Consider the following 22,519-nt stretch of genomic DNA (forward strand, 5'->3'; position numbering starts at 1 on the left):
ATAACATCCGGACGTGGCACCAGGCCCCACTTCTACCACACTCCAGTAAAAATAAACCTCTCTGTCCAAATATAGAGTGCTTAGAAGTGCCATGTTTTACAGGAGAAGAGGCAGTTATTTGGCATTAAAAACAGACAAGTTTTGGCTTCCCCGCAGATCTCGGCAAGAGCACTGCAATTTCCAAATGGAAACCAAGATGGATGGGGTAAGCCCCCCTCTGACTGACTCAGCTATTTAAAAAGCCCAAAGAGAAAACTGCATCCCTTTTCTGGGCCTCAGTTTTCTCATCCATAAAATGAAGAGGTCAGACAAGACAATTGACATCACTTCAAGCTCCCACTCTCTACAAGGCTAGGAACCAGAGTGGAAGGCTGGTCCTCAGAGAGCCGACAGCTTCCTAAGTATGGGGGCCCAGCATTGGCACAGCGAGCTGGCCCTCCAGTTCACAGCTTACTGCCGATAGGACCAGGAGTGGTTTTCCCCAGGGATTTTTAGAACTCTGTCAAGCACTTTAAATGACCCCTTTGAATCAGACAACATTGCTAGTCCGCAAAGAAAGACAAGCCAGGAAGTCCCCCTACAACTTGCCTACCTCATGAGATGCTACCTCGACAAAAGGAAAGCGAAGCCCAGCTTGACAGGGGTGGGGGGCTGTGCAGAGGGGCTGCCAGTTGCTCAGGGCTGGCCCTGGGCAGGTCCTTTGTACACACTCGCTTTAATCCTGCAAGGCAGGCACAGCTGTAATTTACACATGGAAGAATTGAAGGCTCAGAGAGGTTAAACAACTTGCCTATGATCATTCAGCTGGTGGAGGCTGGAACCGGATCCAAATCCAGGTCTGGTTCCAAAGCCCACGTCTTTCCACTTCATGGGGCCTCTGCTGTGCCGCTTACTGTGTGGTCAGAATGGCTCTTCACAACCCCAAGAGGGGAAAGGAAGTCCTGACAAAAGCCGGGGGTCCCGGACGGTAACTCAGGAGGGCAGCTGAGAAGCAAGTTGGGAGTCTCTAATCCACCAACAGATCCCCTTGTATTTTTACTACACCTTGAAAAAGACAAGCTTTGCTTTAAATGGTTTTATTAAAAACTGTACCAATTGATGGGGGAAAAGATACACACACATATATGCATGTGAAGAACACAAAGCCAAATATTCTGTACAGGTTTAAAAACAATGAGTCCCCAACCCCTCTCTCTCTCCTTGTTTCTCTCCCAGAGGCAGAGTGCCTAGAACCCAGGACAGCTAACCTGGGAGGGACAAAATGCTACATTCTCACTGGGTCTCCCCCGACAGGCCCTGTGGACCCAGGGATGGGGCAGCCCACTGGGCAACGCTCACGGAGCAGGGAGAGGCACCGGCCTCCTGTGCACGGAGAGGGGCAGCGCGACCCGGAAGCCCGCAGGCCTCCGAGCACCTTCCGCCCAAGAGGCTGGCGCATCTATGAAAGAGCGCGGCTTTCTCTGCGGTTCCCTCAAGGCTTGAAGTCCCCACCAGCCTTGAGGAGCCCACTGGCCCACACTGTCCCCAGGAGGCTTCACAGCCTGATGGGTTAAGGAGTCTGGCCGGGGTGGCCTGTCACCAAGGTGTCCCCACCTACACACAGAGGGACCCCGCAGGTTCCTCCGGCCTGGACTGCAGCACTGATGTGCAGAAGCCTGCAGAGCTGAAGGGCCTGCTTCTGCGGGCTCTCACCTGCCCTAACCCCACCGCATCAGGTCCCTCAAACGAGACAAGCCAGCAAGCTCTCCACGTGCTCCTTGCTGACCAGGACAGTCACAGTGGCTCCCCAGCCCCTAGTGGAGGCCCTGGCTTGATCATCCCAAATCGCCCCCTCCCTGCCACGCCCAGGCCGGACCCATCCTTGGATGGGGCTGGGCCACTGGGGGCAGAGAGACAAGTCAGCTGGGCCCCTCTGAGCGCTCGGAACGTGCCTGCCACATAGTTCCCGACACAGACCCCCTCCCCTAGGGGCTCGTGGAGGGCACCGGGAGGTGGTCTTTTTCTGCCTCGGACTGAGGAAGAAAAGGCCACGGGGGCAGCTCTCCAGCAGCCCAGACTTTGAAGTGGGCAGAGAGGCCCGGCTGAGTCCTCCAACTCTCTGGGGGAGTCAGACGGGGGCCCTGAGGGGGTTCCCTCCCCAGTTCTGTCTACCGGCTTCCAGAATCCCCTACTCTGGGCTTCTGAATCAGAAGGGCTGTTTTGACCCTGAATATCAGGCTTCCCCTCCTCCAGGGCATCCCTACCGGGGAGGGAGGTTTCCAGTCCCTCTCCCACCCCCACCCTCAGCAAACCACAAAAGCTCCACAAGTCTTCTGTTGGTTACAGGTCAGGAGCCAGGTCAGACTGTCCCTCCCTCTGAATCTGATTCTCCACTCCCTAACTAGAGACAGCCAAGCTCCTGGGGGACGGGGAGAGGGAGCCCAGGGGGAGGGACATGTGTCCTGAGGTTGGACTTGAGGAATGTTCAGACCAACTCACCAGGCAGAGGGGGAAGGGGCCAGTCTAGACCACTAGGCCAATTAAAAACAGCCAGCCAGGAGGAACCTCTCTTCCTCTTGGGGCTATTCTACCTCCTGGGTTCTGGGGGGAGGGGAAGGAGAGGCGTTGTACATCTTGCCCTGGCTTGCTTAGGATAGTGAGTTAGTTCCTGGCTTCACAGAAGATGGAGACAGTGCAGTCAGATGACCCTCCACCCGGCCCCAGGCGCGACGTTCAGCTGAGCTTCTCAAACTCTGGGCTCAGTTCTCAGGACAGGCCACAGGACATCCCCCCCAGGCCCGGCAAGGTCTCTGAAGCTGATGGCTTTGCCTCGGCACCAAGGCCTGGACCATTTATTTGCTCTCTCACTCAGCTCACGTGGAAAGTCTGCGGAGAGTAGATGAAAGTGGCTAGAAGAAATAATCCTGGTTTTCTTGTGTGTGCCACTCAGAGATACACCAGCAGCCTGCCCATCACAGCCTTGGTCCAGGAGAGGGAAGAACAACACATGTCCTATGCGCGTCAAAAAATGGTGTGGAGGCACACAGGGAAGGCTGGATTTCACGATGGTCAGCGTGTCCCAGCGCCAGTCTTCATGCCTGTTCCCTGGGTTCCTTCTTGTGAGCAGGAACCTATCTTCTTAGCAGACAAACCATGGTACACGCCCTGAGAATATAATTCTGTCCAAGAATAGGTAATACCTCCAGAACATGCAAGCAGAACAAAACCAAGGCTTATGCAGTTTGAAGTCCCTCTCCGAGCCACTGTGAGCCCATAGGGCACCTTTGTGCAAATTAGGAAAGGCACCCCTTCCTGTAAGCAGACACAGCCCTACACTAGGGCATACAGCTTAGTGAGCAGAGCACGGGCTGGATTCTAGCTTCCATTACCTTCCTCTGCAGGTGGCCTTGTGCAGTGAACAACCTGCCTGACCGTACGTCAGGAAGATCAATGTGTCCTTCGACGGTAACAAAGACCTCCTCGCTGCAGAATTAGAGGAGCTTGGGCTCGTTCAGATTTGAGAGTCTACTCAGGACTCCTCCAATTTCCTTGGTAGCCCTGGGGTCTTCTCTGCCCAGGGAAGCCATCTTTTCCTTGGGCCTTGCTTCACCGTTAGCACCCATGTTAACTTTTCTCACATATGCAAAAATGATAATTTAATTTCTAGGTTAACAGATTCCCTGTGTCTTTTCAGATTCCCTGTGTCTGCTCTCAGAGCTGCCAGACTGGCTGCTTTAAATTCTCTCCATTAGTGCCACAGCAGGGAGAGAAGGGAAGAAGTTCAGAGGCATCTGTGATCCTGCTGAGTTCCAGAGCAGGCCTTTCTGGCCTGGCTGGAAGCTGAAGGAAGACAGGAAGTGTGTACCCAGCTTTGACAGTTCTGCACTCTAATCGCTGTCTGTTACTCTAAAAGACACATTTCAGCTGACAAAGCCGCTGTGCTGGCTTCTTCCTGTATCCCACTAGGTGTGAGAAAGGAATGGGGATAAAAGGGAGGAGGTATGTGGTTTCCAAGGAAACCAAGGGGTCTGGGTTCCTCAAGGCTGACTCTTAGAGGTGGGATGGCCGCCTCGTTTCCCAGAGCCACCGCAATGCAATCCTGTCCCTTCCGGTGCTAGAGCGCTGCTATGGGGGGTGGGACGCCGTCTGTTGGCCGGGTCTTTCAAAACAAGAGCTGACTAAGGCACAAGCTGCTGGCTACAGCACACTGACTGGCTACTTGGCTCATCCATGGTTGACACCCAGACAGTCCCAGGCAGCCAGAGGGGGCAGTGGTTCTGCACCTCAGGACCAATCCTGGGGCTTCCGAGTAGGACCAAGTCAGACATGAGGCCTACCCAGAAGTTTGGTTCATTTTTGCGGCACATTTGAGGGGTCCATGGAGAAACCCAACCCTCCCTGAGGTCTGCTGGAGATGACAGGGGCTGGGCGAGAATCCCTGAGCCCTTGGGGTGGGCAGTGGCTGGGCCCAAGGAGAACCCAGACGCGGAGCTGGCTGACCGACCAAGCGAAGTTGCCACACGCAGCTGGAAAGGCCCCGTCTGAGGCCCTGGTGGGTTAAAGCAGTGTGACCCGTCGGATCTGGGCCCCATCCACAGTGGAAGGCTGATGGGTTTGGTGGAACCAGGAGTCTAATCCAGTCTCCTATTTCTTAAATAAGTTCCTGTGGGAAAACTACAGTCCACTCGCCGGAGCACATCACTACCTGGTTGTCTTCAACCACTGACGACCGAAGGATCTACTTGTCCGAGCCCTTGGGAGGTCCCACATCACAGACACACCAGCCTCTACTTCAACAGTGTTTGACAAAGGGCCCCATTCCTGGTCGAGGCCCTGAACTGGGAAAGAGGTCCCGTTTGGGTATGTCTTATGTACACAGAGAGAAATTTTTAAAATAAAAACACAAAACAACAACAACTTCACAAGACACAGTGTCAGTCCTCGCCGATGTCCTTCCGTGGTGCCCCATGTGAAGAGGGCAGCCCAGCCTCACCTGGGACCCGCCCCATTCCTGTTCTCGTCTCCATTCAAAGCGAGGTTGTGCAGAAAGAGGAGGATCTGCCACCACACGCGATTTCGGTTCTGCTGGTGCTGAAAGGAAAACAAAACAAAACAGCGTAACTCCTAAACGCAGCCTTAGATGACTCCTTATCATTTCCAATCAAAGTTCAGATCCACACGTCTTGGGGCGGCACTTTAATGCCATCAGGACAGCAAACTGGGGGAGTTGGGGGAGGGACGAGAGAAGTGGCGATGAGGGGGAGATAGTTGAGTTCTCCAAATACAATTGCAGTGTGAACATTAAAAAGAAAAGACCAGGCTCTTTATGCACGGTGCACAAGAGGATTAAACTTTTTCCCCTGCTTGCAGGATTTTCCAAAGTTTAGCCAAGTGCTGCTTTTAATCAGATTGGCTCCTGAGCCCCGCAAACCTCAGCTGCATGAACAACAAACTTTCTTCAGAAAGAAAGAGAAGAAGTGCCCCCCTCTCTCCCCCAGCTCCAAAGTAACACAGAAAACAAGGGGGAAAAGCGGGCGAGCCTCCATCTGCAAGTGATTTGACACTGTGAAGGTCAAAGGGTTAATCTTCCATTTAAACCACACTGCTGAGGCAGCAAAAATCTGATTTCATCCAGTGCAAACACGCACACACACAGACACACACACAGACACACACACACACTTGTGCGCCCGCCCTCTCTCCCTTCCCAGCATCTCCAGCTCCGTGCTGCCCTTTTTATAGCTGCTCTTGACAGTAAGCCATAAATAATCCCTCTTGGAGCGCTTTCCTACTGACTGGAGCCAATTAAACGTTAAGCAAGAACATACTTGAAAACAAAACAAAAACAAAGAATGCACACTACTCTCTGGAGGTTATCCCAGGTCCTACTGTCAGGCAGAGAAGCTGGGGGCAAAGGTCAGCGGTCAGTGGCTCACAGGATTGTGGCTGGTGCCCCGCCCACACAGGTACCATTTCCCAGGGGCCAGCAGAGGTCCGAAGGGCACTGAGGGGTGCTGGAAGAGGCGGTCTTTGTTCTCTCTTTATCTGCCAGGGCAGGAGGACTAGGCTGGGGCCCTCTCCACAGGGTTCTCAGTGGACAGGGGAATAAGAACCTAGTGTGCAAAAAAGGAACCAGCACAGAGGCTGGACTTGGATTGCCGCAGTGGCCCAGGCAGCAAGCACGCTTATGTGAAGTGTGTGTGTGTGTGTGTGTGTGTGTGTGTGTGTGTGTGCGTGTGTGTAGGGGATCTGGAGCCCCTGCTGCCTTTAACTACAGCCCAGGCCCCCACCAGGCAGCTCCTAGTCAGAGAAGAAGAGGCTAGAGCAAGTCAGTGGCAGAGCTGGAAATTGAGCCCAGGGCTCCTGGATTCCCAGAGCTTTGCAGGGACATCTCGCCCTGGCCTCCCTGACCTGTCCCCAGGCAACTGTGCAGGAACCTCGCCGCCAGGTTCCCTGTCACCCTGCCTGAGGCCACAAAGAGAGGAGAGATGTCAACTGAGGGTGACCTCAGGGCCCTGTCAGGTATTCCCCCCATCCCATACCTGTAGCAATAGCATTCCTCTTTCCCCTGCAGAAGGGGAGACTGGAAAACAACCCAGAAAGTGGGAGGCACGGCTCCTGCTTGGAGGGGAAGGGAAATCGGGGTATGCCACAGCGGAGGCCTGGCAGACTGCGACTGGGGAGACGGATGGCTTCCTCATGTTTTGTAAACAAAGACAAGTAAAAAGAGGACACACACCCGGCTTAACAAAATCTGGTTAGGGTAAAGCAGCATGAAAATGGACTCAGCTGCAAACCTGAAGACTCAGGCCTGCCTGCAGCAGCTGGGCACAGCACCCCCTCCTTCCGCTTCCCCTCCCCAGCTGCTACCCAGGACAGGTGCAAAGGTCATAGGGTGGAATACGAGGAAAATCCAGGAAAAGACTGGTCTCTGGGGAGGCCGGTCTGCTGGAATTCCGAGGCTCCTCGGGTGCCTGTTTGAAAAGGCCAAGTAACAATAACAACCATGATGCTAACAGTAACTGTAAATTGAGCGTGTCAGGTTCTGTGTTTTACATCCTTGCTTCTCAAAATGTGGTCCACGGACCAGCAGCTTCAGCATCAGCTGGGAGCTTATTAGAAACGTAGACCTACTGAATCAGAATGCACATTTTTAACAAGATGCCCAGGTGACTTTAAGACACATTAGAGTATGAGAAGGACTGGTCTATACACCTTAAACCCCTTTGGTCCTCTCAACAACCCTATGACGCAGGTATGTATTATCATGCCCATTTTACAGATGGGATCATTCAAAGAGTTAGGTAACTTGGCCACATAGCCAGTAAGTGGCGGGGACTGGGCTAAATCCAGACCACCTGGCCCTAGGGCAATGTCCTTACCCATTACTACTATGCTCCAAGCGCCACCATACACCTTTCTTTACACCCAAGCAGACCCTCCAACCTCCCTTTCTCTAAATCGTCTCAAAACAGCTCAAGGGCCAAGGAAGGGAGATCACAACTCGATCATTTGGGGCCTGGACCAATCCCATCCCTGTATGCTTCAGTTTCTCCCCACATTCCCCTCATGGAGGCCACCTGCTGCCTGGGTAACTTCCTGGGCCCTGAGGTCTCTGGGGATGAGGCAAGGAAGCATCCTTACTCCAATCATTGTGGGTGCTGGGGACCTAGACGCAGTCGTGGGCCAGACAGTGCTGTCAGACTGGAAGGCTGAGGTCTTGCTGGGAGACACAGACAGGCCCAGGTGCACACAGGCCCAGCCTCAGGAAGGACCTAGGTTCTGTGCCTCTGCCTGGGATAGGCCTCTGGGCTCCTGAATCATCCAGGAAGGCACTCTGGGCAGTGGGTGGCTCCCCGGGCCAGGAATCAGAGGACCTGGTAGGCTGGGGTCTCCCACCAGCCTGACTCTCCTTATAGGTGAAGTGCAGGTGTGGTATTAGACCAGTGGTTCCCACACCCGACTGCATCACAGAATCTACTGAGGTGCTATTGTAAATACAGAGTCCCCAGGTCCCACCCAGACCAACTGGTGCAGAATCTTCAGGGAAGGGGCCCAGGAATTTGTGTATTGAACATGCTCCCTGAGTGACAGTTTTTAAAAATCAGAAGTAGCATGTATTGTCTATTTTAGTCATAAAAGTAATGTAGAAAAATTGGAAAATACAAGAAATTAGAGAGGAGAAAATAAAATCACTCATGATCCTATAGCCTAGAAGAAAACATTTCATGATTTGGTATTTTCTTTAGTCTCTTTCCCTCCCTCCCACCAAAGTAATGACTTGGCCAACCCGGAGGTAAATCCTGCCCAGGTGCTTCTGAGGCAGCCAGGCCACAGACAGGCATTTGGAAACCACTGAGGTGCTTTCCAACCCTAAGGTTTGGTGATTCGGAGTTTGTCATCCACAGTTACCTTGAGGACTATAACTCAGAGCTCCAACAACTGAATCTGGTCATCCTGGCGGAGGGTCTGGGTGGGCCTGGAGAACAGGCTGCCTAGTACAGGGTCAAGCTGGCTGCCTTGGCAGCCGTGCGACCAGCAAGAACAGGGCCTGGGAAACCACCTCTGCCCCAGCGACCCTTTCTGTGAGCACAAGCAATGCCACACATACCCCAGTCAGCCTTCTCCTGCCACAGGGCAGCCCCCAGAAGGCCCTTTTTTGAAAGGAAACCAAATTGCCACATAGCAAGAGAATCAAAGAATGCCTTGATTTTTGAGGATCAACAATAAATAAAATATTTTTTAAAAAATTAAACAAAAGTGCCTGACTGGAAAAGAAAGAAAAAGGTCTTGAAGGGAGGCCAGGTAGAGAAACAGTTAAGAAGAAAGGAAATCAACATTCACCGAACAGGACGAGGTACACAAAGACACCGAAACACCAGAGCACATGGATCCTTCCAGGAGAGGGTGTGGGGGAGAAGGGGAGAAGGAAGGGGGAGCCAGGAACAGGTACGCTTGGCCTCTGACTCTCAGGCACCTGGCACAGTACCCAGTGCATAGACTGAGATCAGTGGGTACAAACCCCTGGCGCAAGGCTCAGCTCTCCCAGGCTGGCTTGGGACCCCTCAAAGTTTGGGAACCTGCAAAGAATGGGGGTTCCCAGAATGCATAGCCAGGGTAACCTCAGGGGTAGGAGACTGGGGTTCAGGAGATAGGAAGCTGATGGGAATTTAAGCTTACACCAGAGCTCTCAAATTCAGAGCCGAGACAGTAGGACCAAGACGTGGAAGGAAAGAATAGAGGTGAACGCCCCAAGGGAAGGGGCCCTAACGTGGTGGATAAAAAATATTCTCTCCAGTTAGGAGAGCACAACCAGGCATGAGAGATCTAGGGTTCTCCCTCCAGTCCCACTTTCCTTCTGTGGTCAGGGGATGGAGGCAGTCAGTTGACAAGTGTCTGAGTCACTCCCCCTGTGCACAAGGCACTGTAACTGAACACCCGGATCATTCGTCCTGGATAACAGGGAACACGTAGGGCACATAGTAGGTATTCAACAAGCACGCTGGACTGACTATAGAAAAGTCAGCCTTGCAAGATAACCCACTTGTCTGAAGCCAGGAACAACTGATGTCTGGCCAAGTCTAAAGATGTACTTGATGTGATAGGATCAGCCTCTTGCCTAGAGAGGCCCAACTAGTAAAAGGCTTTTTTTTTTTTTTTTAAAGAGCTGGCTGTGGTGTCTGACAAGGTTGGATTACACAAATCAAACTCTGTTTCATCCCACATGGCCTCTGCCCTAAGCACAAAGAGTGTTCCCTGCCCTCCCCAGATAAGAATCTCCCTCTGTCTCTCCCCCTTCGGACCCAATTCACACCCTCTGGGGACTCTGTGTGTCACCAGTGTACCAGATGCTCCAGCAAGAGCTAATTCACCCCCAAAGAATTCGAGGAAGGAGCAAAGGTACACTGTAGCCCTGATTTAAAAGAAACTAACACACAAAATGCAAATTTACCAAAAGATAGCAATTTATATCGTCGCATACTTAAAATGCTTTCCTATTGTCTCTTTTGCTCCTCGCAAAGGTCTGGGACATAGGAAAGGCAGGTATTATTTTCAATCCCATTTTACAGATGGGGAAGCAAAGGTTCAGAAAAGTTACCCCAAGCAAGTTAGTTGGGAGAGGGTGATTCAAACCCCTGACTTCTGACTCCAGAGCTATGTTCTTTCACTAAAATATTACAGTGTGTTTATTCACATTATGAAAATGGTATTAACTATTCAAAGAGAATCCCCACCTAACTGCTCCCCTAGTATATTTAAAGAAATTGTTTCCAGGGCTTCCCTGGTGGCGCAGTGGTTGAGAGTCCGCCTTCCGAGGCAGGGGACACGGGTTCGTGCCCTGGTCTGGGAAGATCCCACATGCCGCGGAGCGGCTGGGCCCGTGAGCCATGGCCGCTGTGCCTGCGCGTCCGGAGCCCGTGCTCCGCAACGGGAGAGGCCACAACAGTGAGAGGCCCGCGTACCGCAAAAAAAAAGAAAAAAAAAAGAAAGAAATTGTTTCCAGATCATTATTTAGTAAGGATACTGTGGACCAGAAAAAAAATAAACCTTTCAGAGGCAGAGCTAACTGAAGATCAAACAGAAATGAAGCTACAACTGGCCTGAAATGATAACTTCAGATCATTTTCTGAAACCATGCTCAGTTTCCTTAAAATGCAGAGTTGTATCTACCCTGCTTTACAGGGAGTTACACTCTCTGTAAAGTGCCGTTTTCCTACCTCACCTCTTCCCTTTCCCCCATCAACTCTAAACCCGCCACAGCGAGGCTGAAGGACAAAGCCTTGCTGTTGAGAACAGGAACACAGAGCTAAGGAAGACTTCAGCAAAACTCCACATAAAAGAAGTTGGGAAGATGTTTGTTTGATTCAGCAAACTTTTATCAGGTACCCAACTGAGCTAAGAGTTATGAGGCACAAAAACGAGCAAGCTGTAAGGCTTGTCCTCGATTATTTTACAGTCTGAAGGGGGGAAAAGCAAGAATGCAGATCTCAGTTTTACAGGAGGCAGAGCCAGCGTCGGGCAGCCAGTGGGAGCTCCATCAGATTCTCACCTTCCGGGCTGCATTTGCTGAGGAGCAGGGGTGCGTAATGGGGAGACCATTGTTTTAGGATCAATCAGATGTGCATGGCTCCCAGCTCAGCCACTTACCGTGTAACATGGGCATATTATCCCACTTCTCTGAGCCCCGGCTTCCAATAAAATGGGGATAATGGGGTCTCGAAGTACAAGGTTGCTGTGATGATTAAATGAGAAAAGTATATGTAAAGCATCGAGGCGGTGGCTGCCCTAGGCAGCTCCCCACTCCCTGGTGAGGACAAGGGAAACCTGGGCCCGACTGCACTTTGCTGAGCAGTTCCCTCAACACCCTCAGCTCAAAGCACCCGCCCCAGGAGCGCTATCTTCTAGGCAGGCTCATGAAGTCCTGAGGAAATCCCTGACTTTGCACTGTGAGATGGGCCATGGCAGCCAGAGGCAGCCGGGCTCAGAATTCCAGGCTGCCAAGCTGGGCAAGGGATTCTGAGACCCATGGGGCAGTCCCTTGGGCCCCGTTGGCCCACTGTCCCAGACTGCTTTTGACCTAGACACCTGAGGAATGAGCAACGTGGCAACACAGAAAAGGAAAAATAATCCTCCTTGACAAGAGCTTCCTCAGCCCAGCCAGAAGCGCTAACAGGAGGTTGAAGCCACCAGCTGTCACCACAGAAACACCAATCACTTCTCCCAGGAAGAAAGGGCAGCCTGGGGCTCGCTGAGGCGAAGACAGGAGGGCTTCCTCTAACATAGGTGGAAGCCACCGGCTTCAGCCACTGGAGGTGCGGGGATAGAGTTGTGTTTGCACCCATATCCCCAGAGCCATGGGCTGCACCTCCATGGCCTGGAGGTGGGAAGGACTCAGGCCCTTACCCAGCTTCCCCCAGGTGGGTCTGTCTCCCCCAGTCTGAGAACAGCCCCATCAAACTAATGGGCAACTTCTTAAGAACTCAGGGGGGAAGAGGGGTATGTGTGCTCTGGTCAAAAGTGAGGAAGAGGGCTTCCCTGGTGGCGCAGTGGTTGAGAGTCCGCCTGCCGATGCAGGGGACACGGGTTCGAGCCCCGGTCCGGGAGGATCCCACATGCCGCGGAGCGGCTGGGCCCGTGAGCCATGGCCGCTGGGCCTGCGCGACCGGAGCCCGTGCTCCGCAATGGGAGAGGCCACAACAGTGAGTGGCCCGTGTACCGCAAAAAAAAAAAAAAAAGTGAGGGAGAGAGGGGACTGAGGAGGTGGCTGGTCTGTTGTGGGTCTACAGGACGTTGGAGAAGGATCCCCCCACGGCTCCAACTCCCAACTTGGGGCCTTTGCAGCTGGCTGTTCTCGTCCCACCCAGGACCAGTCCCTGGACAGGACAAGCAAGCTGAGCACAGAAGGCCGGACCCTCCTCCTCACCGCGCACACCGGCTCTTCTTGTACTGGTCATGGAACATGCCCTCTTGGTTGCCAGACTTGGATTAAAAGGCAAACAAGATGTTTTTCTTTATCCCTCTTTTCTAGAACCTCCCCTAAAGTCCTCCCTCCCATCACCACCCCCTCCAAGAAAAAAAAAAAAAAAAAAAACCAAAGCCAACCCCATCCCCATGGCTTGCCTTGGTGGGGAGGGAATGAACTGTCCGGAACTACAAGGCCCTTCTCCTGGAAGAGAGAGCAGTCAGGTGCAGGGTTGTGTGGAGAACTCAGCTCTACTCAGCCACGCTGATGACTCAGAAGCTAAATATAGTGAGCGATATAAACAGAGCCAGCCACAGAGCAAACACAGGGCCCCCAAGCCCTGGCCCTGGCTCTCACGCACAGCGCTCTCCACAGCCCCTCCCCAAGCCTCACTCTTCCCCAGGCAATGTCCCAGGGGGACCTTCCACTCCGGGGACAGAGGCTGGCTCCACAGGGACCCTTCTCACTCTAGGGAGAATCTCTGGGGCTCCCGCCCAGGGCTGTCCCATCTAGAGCCTGAACAACTTTATTAGCTATAGTCTGAGCTCCAGAAAACCACTCACCAACAAGGAGAGCATCCCAAAGGGTCAGGAAGTAGTTAGGAGCTCCCTGAACAAAGGATCCAGGCTGCTGGCGGAGAGGCCACTAGTTAATAAACCATGTAAACACCACCTTGGGTACAACTTCCAAAAGAACTCCCAAAGAACAAAATCCTAAGATCATCTTTTAACCCATTTTCAAGTGTTAAACTGTCCACACATTAATAGTTATACATATTATAATTTCCAAAGGGCTTTCACATCAACTCTACAAGATGAGTATGAGAAATCGAGGCTCGGAGAAGTTAAATGACTTGCCTGTGAACACAGAACTCATAAGTGACAGAGCTGGGATTTGAACACGAATTTGTCTCTAAGTCCAGGATCCTTTCTGTGATCTTGCAACTAAAGATGGTTTCAACTGAGTGGCTGAAATTTTTCTCAGATGTCATTTTCCAGAAAGTCTAATTATTATTCAGGGAATTTCCAAATCTGATTGTTCTGAATGGAGCCACTCCTGGTCCAAGTGAAAAAGCCACTTCCAACATGAAGAATTCCAAAAATCCTGTAGCTTTACTCACACAACTGTCTACAGTAGTCACTTCTTCCTTTTTTCTTTTTTTTTTAGGATTCTTGGCTTCTTAACATTGCCCGGAAACATCCCACAACTTTCAAGATGGCGCCATTGGGACAGGAGACTCTCCTAAGGGGATGGGACACCAGCTTCTGTCCCCTCTTCGGCTCATTGTGGAGGAGACCACGGCAGGTGGAATGGAGAGAAGCTGGGACTCACCTTCTGGCCAGAGCATCCCTTGAGCTCAGGGAGGAAGCAAACCTGTACTGCCATCTTCCCTGTAGAAGCTGGGCAAACAAGAAACACCAGGGCCCTCTCACAGAGCCAAGGTCAAGGTAGGCCACCGTCAGCAGACCACCAGAGGTCACCTGCTATGGCTGGGCAGCTCACAGAAGATCAAGGAGGAGAATCTTTCACTCCTGACCCAGGCAGAGGAAGTTGGGGGTGTGTGACCAGGTTTGGAAAGGCTTTTACCTCCATTCACTCTGCTTCAAAGTCTCTTGCTGCTTTGGAGACCCAAAGCGCTGACAGCAAGCACCTCACCGGCACTGATTTTCTGCTTCCAATTCCTTGCCCAGAGAAACCACCCTAAACAGGTGGCTGACCTGAACTTGGGTAGCCAGGCTAGAGCTCCATCCAGCAAGCTCCTTGAGAAACATGCTGGGAGGGCTAATGGCCCACAAAAACATGCACCATGTTGCCTCTAGAGTCATGCTGATGCACTCACTTTGCCATAAAGCCATCCTACAACACACTACCATTATCACACCCTTCCCTGTGCTCCACATCTCCCAGGGAGAAGGCTTCCTCTCATACAGAAAAAGAGTAACTGAGGTCCCTAACCAGGGACAAAAGGCAGGAGTTCACATTCCCTACAGGAGTCGGGAACCCACGGCCATGGTCTGGCCCTGGGACACCAATCCCAGACGTGAGGAGAGAGGAGATGGCCAGGCTCCTTCAACCTTCTTACTGCCTTTTGGGTTGTCTTTCTTGGTTATCTAAACTCAGCCCACAGTGATGGAGATTGACCACTATTCTCCTAGGAGAAATGTACAAGGCCAAGACCCACAAGTGAACAGCTTTGACGCTGATTTCTCTGGACGGGGTAGGTAGAAGGGAGCTCACGGAAGGCAGCTCTGCTCAGGGACCAGCTGGACAGGTGGGGTGGGAAATGCACTGTGAACTGACAAGAACAAATGTGGGGGACAATCAGGATTATAGAGAGAAAGAAGAAAACAAGCATTAAAGAATACCTACTGTGTGCCTGGAACTCTCGTAGGTATTTTCTCACTGAATCTTCACGATCAGATTCTCTGGCATTAGGTCTAATTTACAGAAGAGGAAACAGGCTCTGCCAGAGACTTCCCGGTGGCTAGTAGGTAGCAGAGCTGGCATTCAAACCTGGGCCTTCTGACTTTGTATCTGAAGCCTAGAGACTTAACCCTAAATTACTTCCATCCCAGTGCCTCAGTCTCCTTGTCTGCAAAGATGAGGGGAAGGAATAGGGAAAGAAGATGAAGGATAAGAATGTAAGGGTGACAACAGTATTGTGTAGATACGAAATATTTAGACATTAGTTTATATCGTAATCAAGTTCAGAAATGACTCATTTCTTAAAACTAGCTGCTAAAAGGTCCTACACGTGCCAGCTCTCCATCTGCCCATAGCCATTACCCCAGCCCTTCCCACAGGATGAGCTCCTAGGGAAGTGAGCAGGGACAGCAGGGAGGAGGGGGCTAAAAGCAAGAAGACTCCAGTGGACAAAAAGCCTGGCTCTTTGCAATGGAAAGTTTGGGGAAACCAGCTCTTGGCTAGAACGGCCCCGTTGGCCAGCCTCCTGCCACTGCACGGTAGGAGTAGGTAGCTGGCAGGATGCTGAGGGGCCCAGGGAAGTCAGGAACCAGTAGGAGGTGAGGTGCAGAGCAGGGGAGACTCTCCTCCAGTTCTCCACTGCCTCTGCCCCTCCTCCTCCCCAGCTGGAAGGCTCTGGCTAAGAGGACAGCACCTTGTATGGAGTTGAACCAGGCCTTCAAAGAGACAGCCCTGGATGGGGGTCAATGATGGCAAGCAGCAAAGAACACGGTCAGACCTGGGATCAGGGCCAGTTTCTCCTGTGCGGAACTGAGTCAGGAAGAAAGGGCCCTGGGCTGAGTTCTGGTCCTGTGCCAGGGCTCAGCTGGGCAAGGGAGGCCTCCCAGCCTGCTCCCAAGCCCACAGGGGCTCACCCGTGGATGGCTGAACATTCTGGAAAAGAACTGTTGAGAGAGATCCGGGCTATTGGGAACGCAGAAAACTGCCTCCCAGATAGTTCTCCAGATGAGCCTGGGAGACCCACAGTCACCGTGTCCTCTATCAGCTGCAGCCCCGGGACCGGAAGCTGCGAGCTCAGGCCAACCACAGGCCTACACAACCAGGGCAGAGTGAACGGACAGGAAGAAGGCCAAGAGGCAGAAATCAAGAATCAAGAGTGCATCCACACATGGACTGAAGGGGAAACTCTAAGGCAAGTTTCCACAGAAAAATCAAAGGAGCGAATAGGGGCTAGAGCTTGGAGCCAGAGGAGGTGGCTAGGCTGCCTTATTATCTAAGCATAGGGCCACCCTCCCTTCCTGAGGGCCTGGGAGAGCCACCAGGACCAGGTATAGCCCCAAGTTTCCCTAAGAACCCCTTGGCAGGGGCACTCACCATATCTAACCCCAGATGGCCTGTTCTCAGGAAATCCAAAGTCAATTTCTCTTCCCCCTGGTGCTGGCCAAGTCAAACCTTCTATTACCAATAGCTGTCCTCTGGTCACCTGAAGTTCCCCATCTAACCTCAGGGTCTGCCCAATCATGGTGGATTATTTATTCTCTTGATTTCCTGATATACAGTCAGATATAGACTTACACATGCGCGCGCGCACACACACACGCACACACAGCTGACTGGGCCACGGACACTGTCCCACAGGTAGCGAATGTGTTCACTTCCAGGTGGTGTGGCTTCGCTTCAGCAGTGGTTGTACTAGCAGGGATCCAGCCTCAGGCTCCTCTCCCCACCTTGGCAGCCATCCAGAAAGTCAGCCCAGAGAGGAAGGGTTAAGCGCCCGGGGGGCGGCCCAGACAGCGGCTGCAGAGCAGGGCAGCCTCCAGCCCATGGCACGTAGGGCTCCTCCAGCACGAGCCCGCCAGCCGCCGCCTTTGTTGATGGGCTCTGCCGCATGCTCCACTGACACGCGATGCTCCGCCCTGGCGGGGCTGGTGCCAGGCTGCCGGCCAAGCGCCCGGCCCGGCCGAGCGCCCGGCCGCTGGTCTGGAGAGACTCTGAGGTACACACTCCAGAGTCCCAGGCCCCGGTTCCCAGGCAGAGACAATGAGAAGCGGCCTCCCCAGCTGGAAAGTGTCAGGTTACAACCGGTTCCACCACTTTCCCCAACTCAGGCCCATCCCCGGCCTTGGTTACCCACTTTACACTGCACCGCAGCCAGGCACCCCCCGACTGTCCAGTCTTCCTCAGCACCCTGAAAATCTTCCCCTTAGGTCTGTAAGGAACCATCTCCCACCCCTGGCCTCAAGAAGAGAGAGTCTGTCAATCAAGGCTGCAGAAAGCTATCCCATCCCCTGGGAGGGATCGTAGCATCTCCCTGGAGCCTGAGCTGAGAGTGGGCAGATAAACAACTTGTATCTCAGAGGGGAGGGCAAGAGTGCCCATCCAGTCCACGAGAATCACAATAGCATGAGGCCAAAACTCTGGGACCTTATCCTTGGGGCCTGGCAGAGACAGAGCTGCTGAGGCAGGCCCCAGCCCCCCAGCCCCAGCAGACGCACCCCCCCACCCCCCCACCCCCGCCGAAAGTCCCCCATGCCTACTTGCTGCATATGAAGCCGATGGAACTGGTCTGCAATGCGCTGAAGTTTTCGGGCAATCTGTACCTCTGCTCGATGTTGCCACTGCCCTTCAGCGGGCTGCTCACCAAGGGGCAAGCCTGCAGGGAAACCGGCAGGGAGGGGGAGCCGGTAGCCGGCATTGCCTGCAAAGACAGAGGGCCCACATCTCAGCATGCTTCACAGCTGCCCCATCCTCCCCATGCCTGCCACTCCTGGCCGAGACCTGGGGCCAAGGGTAGACCCTAGTGTGGGAAAGGAGAGGAACTTAGTCTGCCTTTAGCAGGGCACTCTGCCAGACGTGGACAGCCTGACTTGTTTGCCGCCCAAGAGTGTGAAAGCTGCTGTTGGAGAAGAGAAGGGAATGGTCCCAGCCTTGCCTTCAGTCCTCCATTCACCGGCAGTGCCATGGCAAAGGTAATAGGTGTGGGTGAGCTTGCCAACCTTCTGTCCTTATTTACCCAGCTACGCTTGACCACAGTTTATTATTTATTACCCTCATATAGTAGTAGCAGGCTGAAGCTCTTCTCTGGAAAAGCACTGGAGGCAGCTCTCCAGAGTTCCTGGGTTGAGCAAAGCAAGGGGACAGAGAACGAGAAAGGCAAAAAAGTATCTTCGCTTTTTAGTGCAGCAGAGGAAGGCTGGTCTCAGGCCTTGAAGCTCTGGGCAGTGGCACAAAAAAATACGGAGAGAGGACTCCTCTGAGGCACAGATTAGCCAAGTTCCTTTCTGGAGGCAGCCCCGGCCAGACCTCTAGACCTGCGCTCCTCACTTACCAAGAGCTGCCACTAGGGGCGCCCGCCGGCCTGCTCCCGTCTTTCCCTCTTCCCCGCCTGCCTTATCTATCTTCTCAGACTCCTGCCAGGACTACTTTGCCAGAATTGTCCTATAGGGCAGCTCCCCCTGGGAATAACTGCAGCGTCTCCTCAATCTGCTCCGTCAGACACAGCAAGATAGCCTCCAAACCTCGGCCCTCTCTCCAGAAGCTTTGTGCTAAATGAAGAAAACAGACTGAGTGTCTAACCCTGCCCTTTTGCCAGAGGAAGGCAGATTGCTCATAAAACCAACCACTGAAGCCCACAAATGAAGGGGTCTTGTCTGATTGAGCCTTGGAAACAGCCCCTTTGCTGGCACTGAGCCCAGGCAGGCCCAACCTCTTTCTCCAGTTCCCCTTCCAAGCACAGAAAGTCCCAAGTGACAGCTGGGGGCCACCTTCTGCCTTCAGGAACCTACCCTCCCAGAACAGGCTGGGTTTTTCCCTTCAGTGTTAACAGCGAGTCACAGATCCCCCAGCCTTCCCCACGCAGCGTTAGCCACTTTACAGAAGGTACATCACTATCACTACACAAAGGGCTGGGCCACACAACAGGCCACAGGATGTAAAGGCCGAGACCCAGGTACCCTTCTTCCAACCCAAGGAGACACCATGGACCCAAAGATCCTTCCAGAAAGGGACAAAAGAGCAGAAAGAATGGCAAGGCAATCTGCCCTGCTTGGGGCCTGAGGAGCACAGGTGAGGAGCAGTAACAAGCAGAGAAGCAGCAGGTGAGAGCTGAAGAATCGATAGCCCTTGCTGCTCAATTTGGGGAAGGAAATAGCAAAGCGCAGGTTTGGGGAGGGAAAGTCCCCTCTTTTCCCCCAGTCTCTAAGGGAGGAGTCCTGAGGCTAAGAGCACTCACCATAAAAGAGTCGCTGGGGTTCCTCAGTCACCCCACAAGGCAGCATGACACCCTGGCTTGGGGAGGCTGGACTGAGAGTCTGGGTAGCCTTGTCTTCCTGGCTGGTGGGTCGAAGCCCAGGGCCACAGCAGTGCGTGAGAGGGAAGAGCTGCAGACGGCTGAGGGGGCAGTCCAGCTGGCTCTGGGCAAACAGGTCAGCAGAGAGCAAGCTCCCAGGCTGGGTCCCCGGCTCCCCATCCTCTGGCTGGAACACATCATCCTCCAGCTCCTCCACACACTGGGGTGGCTCCATCTCCCCTGTTAGGGTGCAATGCAGGCATCCGGGAGGCTGCCCCCACCCAGGCTATACCTGGAAGGACTCCCCTCCCCTTCCTTCTCTCCTGCTCCCCCTTCTTACGTGGAGAAGTGGGGTCAGGTACTGACACCAGACAACCCTAGAGCTAAAGCACTGCCAAGGGTGACGCTGCCCCCTCATGCGGGCTGCCTCGCAGTTCTGAGACTCTCCACGCTTCCTCCCTGGGCCCACTCAGAACCACCTTCCCTCCCCTCGGCCTCTTCTTCTAACCCAGGCTGGTCACAGTCATGCAGTTTGACTGCTATGGACTCTGAGCCATAGAGGGGTATGATCAGCTGCTACAAGCACGCAGGTACCTGGAGAAATGTCAACAAGACTAGCCTCTATGAGGAGCTGTGGGAGGGCAGAGGGCGCTGTGACTGGCTGTACACACAGTGCTCACAACACACACACGCACACTCACTCACCGGCCTGAGGAGTAACCACCAAACTCTCATCTCACTCTGAGCTGAGCTCCGGGCTCAGCAGCAAAAAACAAAAGCCAGCAGTCCTAGGGTGGCCAGGTTCCCTCCAAACCTGCTAAGCCCTACCCAAGACCCTAGTCTCCACCCCCTGCTTGCTCAACACAACAAACAGGCTGAACGATGTGGTAAGAGTGTGTCCTGGGAGAGAGAGCGGAGAAAAACCCAGGTTAGTCATTGCAGCTGCCTTCTCAGCAGCGTACAGCTGTCTGCCCACCACAGCTTAGCCTAGAGGGGAGGTCCAGCATCCAGCAAAGCGGCCAGCCTACCCCAGCTCAGTCTACTCACTAGTCTCCACAACTTCAAATCTTCCCCCACAGCCTACCACTCCTGCCAGCGCTGAACCTGAGATTCGTACAACCTGCCTCACAGAAGGAAGTGAAATTTAGCCCTCTGTCTGTGACCTCACTCGCCGCCTAAACTCCTCAGGTTGTTGACATGAGTTTCTTGCTGATAAAGAAGTTCCACTTGCTCCACCCGATGGCTCTTGGAAGTCTGAGCGTGGAGCCACGCAGCATCTTGAGCTCCCAAGCCAACCCCTTATACACACACCAGGAACCCCTTAGGGTCCCTGAGGCAGCCAGAAAAGCAACCACCTGAATGGTTAAGGATACAGAGAGACAGTGTTTGTCATTGCCAGAGTCAATTAGAGGTCCCCTGGGAATTCTGTCTCCCAGTCTCTCGCCTTTGAAGAACAAGCCAAATGGTCTGTGGGTTGGTAAAGTATTTAAGGAAGCTCAGTTAAATTCAGAAATCTTGGCTTTCTCAAATGCGAGCTCTCGCTGAAGTGCTTGCTTCAACCCTCTCTCCATCCCATCCTGTCCTTGAGCTATCTATGGTCCCTATCCTGCCCTCTTCCCTGGACAGCGAGGAGATGCCCGCTTGGATGGCAAAACAGGCACATGGTATTCTTTGGACAGTGTTTCCCAAAGGGGAGTGAGAGAACTACACTTTATCAGTACCAGGAAACAAGGTTTCCCGCTGAAAGGGCCAAGTGCTGTCCTGCCAGTCACCTGGCAGGGGCTCCCCTCCTGCCCTTCCACCTCCTCTCTGCAAGTTGGCAATCCCAACCTAAGATGGGGCCCTCCAAAGCCAATCACAGTCAGGAGTCATTGTCTTGGGTTTTCCTTTGAAGCCTATCACCTCCCCCACCCGCTCCCAGCAAAGCCCCAAATTCCACCCTTGCCTGGACTGGACAGTGGGGGAGGTGCAGCCAGAGGGTGTGGCTCTGCAAGCCTGAGGGGGACCCTTCCCACTATCCACAGGAACTGCAGGTGGCTCTTCTGCAGGTGGGAGCCTCTGGACAGGTGCTGGACAAGGTCAAGTGTAAACTGAGATACAGTAAAGAGACCTTCTTCTCCCCTTCCCCTGAGCTGAAGAGGTGGTGTGCAAACCGGCAGGAGAAGGGCACTTCCTAAGTGCACTACCAGGGAAGTCTTTATTCCTAGCAAGGAGATCTAAAGCCTGCTGGAGCCGTCCCAGCCCTTAAGGACTCTAACAGGGATGCTGAACTCAGACTCCTTCTCCTAGGAGAAGCAGTAGCTAGACATTCTGAACCTCGACGAGGGCTAAAATCTGGGAACGCACACATACACACACATACACACACACACACACATTCTCACGCACTCACACAACACACAGCAGACCTGGGTGACTCCAGGAGAGAATCTCGGCCTCCGAGTCGTGATGCCAGGGCTCCGCGCCAGGGTCCAGCGTGATGAGCACTCGGGGGCTTGGCGCCCAAACTCAGTTGGGAAGGAGGGAAAAAGCCCGGCTGTTAAGGAGAGGAGCCTTCAGACTCCGCAGGGATGCAGGACGTCCCACAACTCCCTGCCCTACCCCAAAGTCAGATCCAGAGGCCGGGCCATTCTCGAGCGCCCAGGTCTGCTCAGCAGTGCACCGCAGGTTCCCCTGCCCACCTGGACCCAACTCCTTGGAGTCTCAAATGCTACTACCCCCACGTTCCTTCGTGGAGCAGCGCACTTAGATGTGGGTTTTGTACCCCGTTCCCATACCCCAGCGCCCCAGTCCATGGTCACTCTAGACGCCCGCAGCCCAACCCTTCCCGGGCCCCCACGCGCAGCGCGATCCTCTCCCCACTTCCCCAAGGAGGTGCGATCCAACACCGCCCGGCCCCCTGCCGCCCGGGCGCTCACCGGGCTGCGGCGGAAGGCGGGAGGCGGGAGGCGCAGGCAGGGGCGGCGGCGGCGGCAGGCGGGCTGGCGCGGGTGGAGGCCACTCTGCACCGCGCGGTATTGTTTCCAAAATACGCCCGCTCGGGGCATCCCGCAAACAGCTGATGAGGCCCCGCCTCTGGCGCGTCACACCGACGGCTGGCCAATGGCGAGTGGAACCCCAAGTCCCGGGCTGGGCGGCTGCCAGGGACGGTCACGAATGTACGAACCTTCCCTTGGAAACACTGCAAGGGGCCGAGCCAAATTCCGACCTCCTGCAGAAACGCAATTGGAGCGCCGTCGCCCACGCAGGTTCGGTTCCTAAAGCCGGCTCGGGAAGCACTCGAGAGCCCTTGAGTCCTCCCTATTAGGAGGGAGACAGGGGGCGCCAAAGTGACTTTTGTCTTCTCTTTCAAGGGGCCGAATAAT

General features: G+C 53.8%; 1 protein-coding gene across 5 annotated transcripts; it reads right to left on the bottom strand.

Moving 5' to 3' along the window:
• Positions 1–1,060: 1,060 nt before the first annotated feature.
• On the bottom strand, positions 1,061–22,222 carry BMF (Bcl2 modifying factor). Of its 5 annotated transcripts, XM_073800734.1 has the most exons (6): positions 22,073–22,222; positions 21,563–21,690; positions 19,860–20,054; positions 19,098–19,394; positions 17,404–17,564; positions 1,061–5,070 (listed from the first exon to the last, which is right to left on the bottom strand). In XM_073800734.1, exons 4-6 carry the CDS (start codon positions 19,387–19,389, stop codon positions 4,969–4,971), a joined length of 555 nt encoding a protein of 184 aa, XP_073656835.1. In that variant the 5' UTR covers positions 19,390–19,394; positions 19,860–20,054; positions 21,563–21,690; positions 22,073–22,222; the 3' UTR covers positions 1,061–4,968. The 5 variants fall into 5 exon arrangements, with proteins under 5 accessions (XP_073656835.1, XP_019790838.1, XP_073656834.1 ...); XM_019935279.3 differs by lacking the exon at positions 19,860–20,054; XM_073800735.1 differs by lacking the exons at positions 1,061–5,070; positions 19,860–20,054 and adding an exon at positions 11,141–15,035.
• Between the last annotated feature and the right edge of the window lie 297 nt (positions 22,223–22,519).

This window comes from Tursiops truncatus, chromosome 2 (genome assembly GCF_011762595.2).
Source record: "Tursiops truncatus isolate mTurTru1 chromosome 2, mTurTru1.mat.Y, whole genome shotgun sequence".
Taxonomy (NCBI): domain Eukaryota; kingdom Metazoa; phylum Chordata; class Mammalia; order Artiodactyla; family Delphinidae; genus Tursiops; species Tursiops truncatus.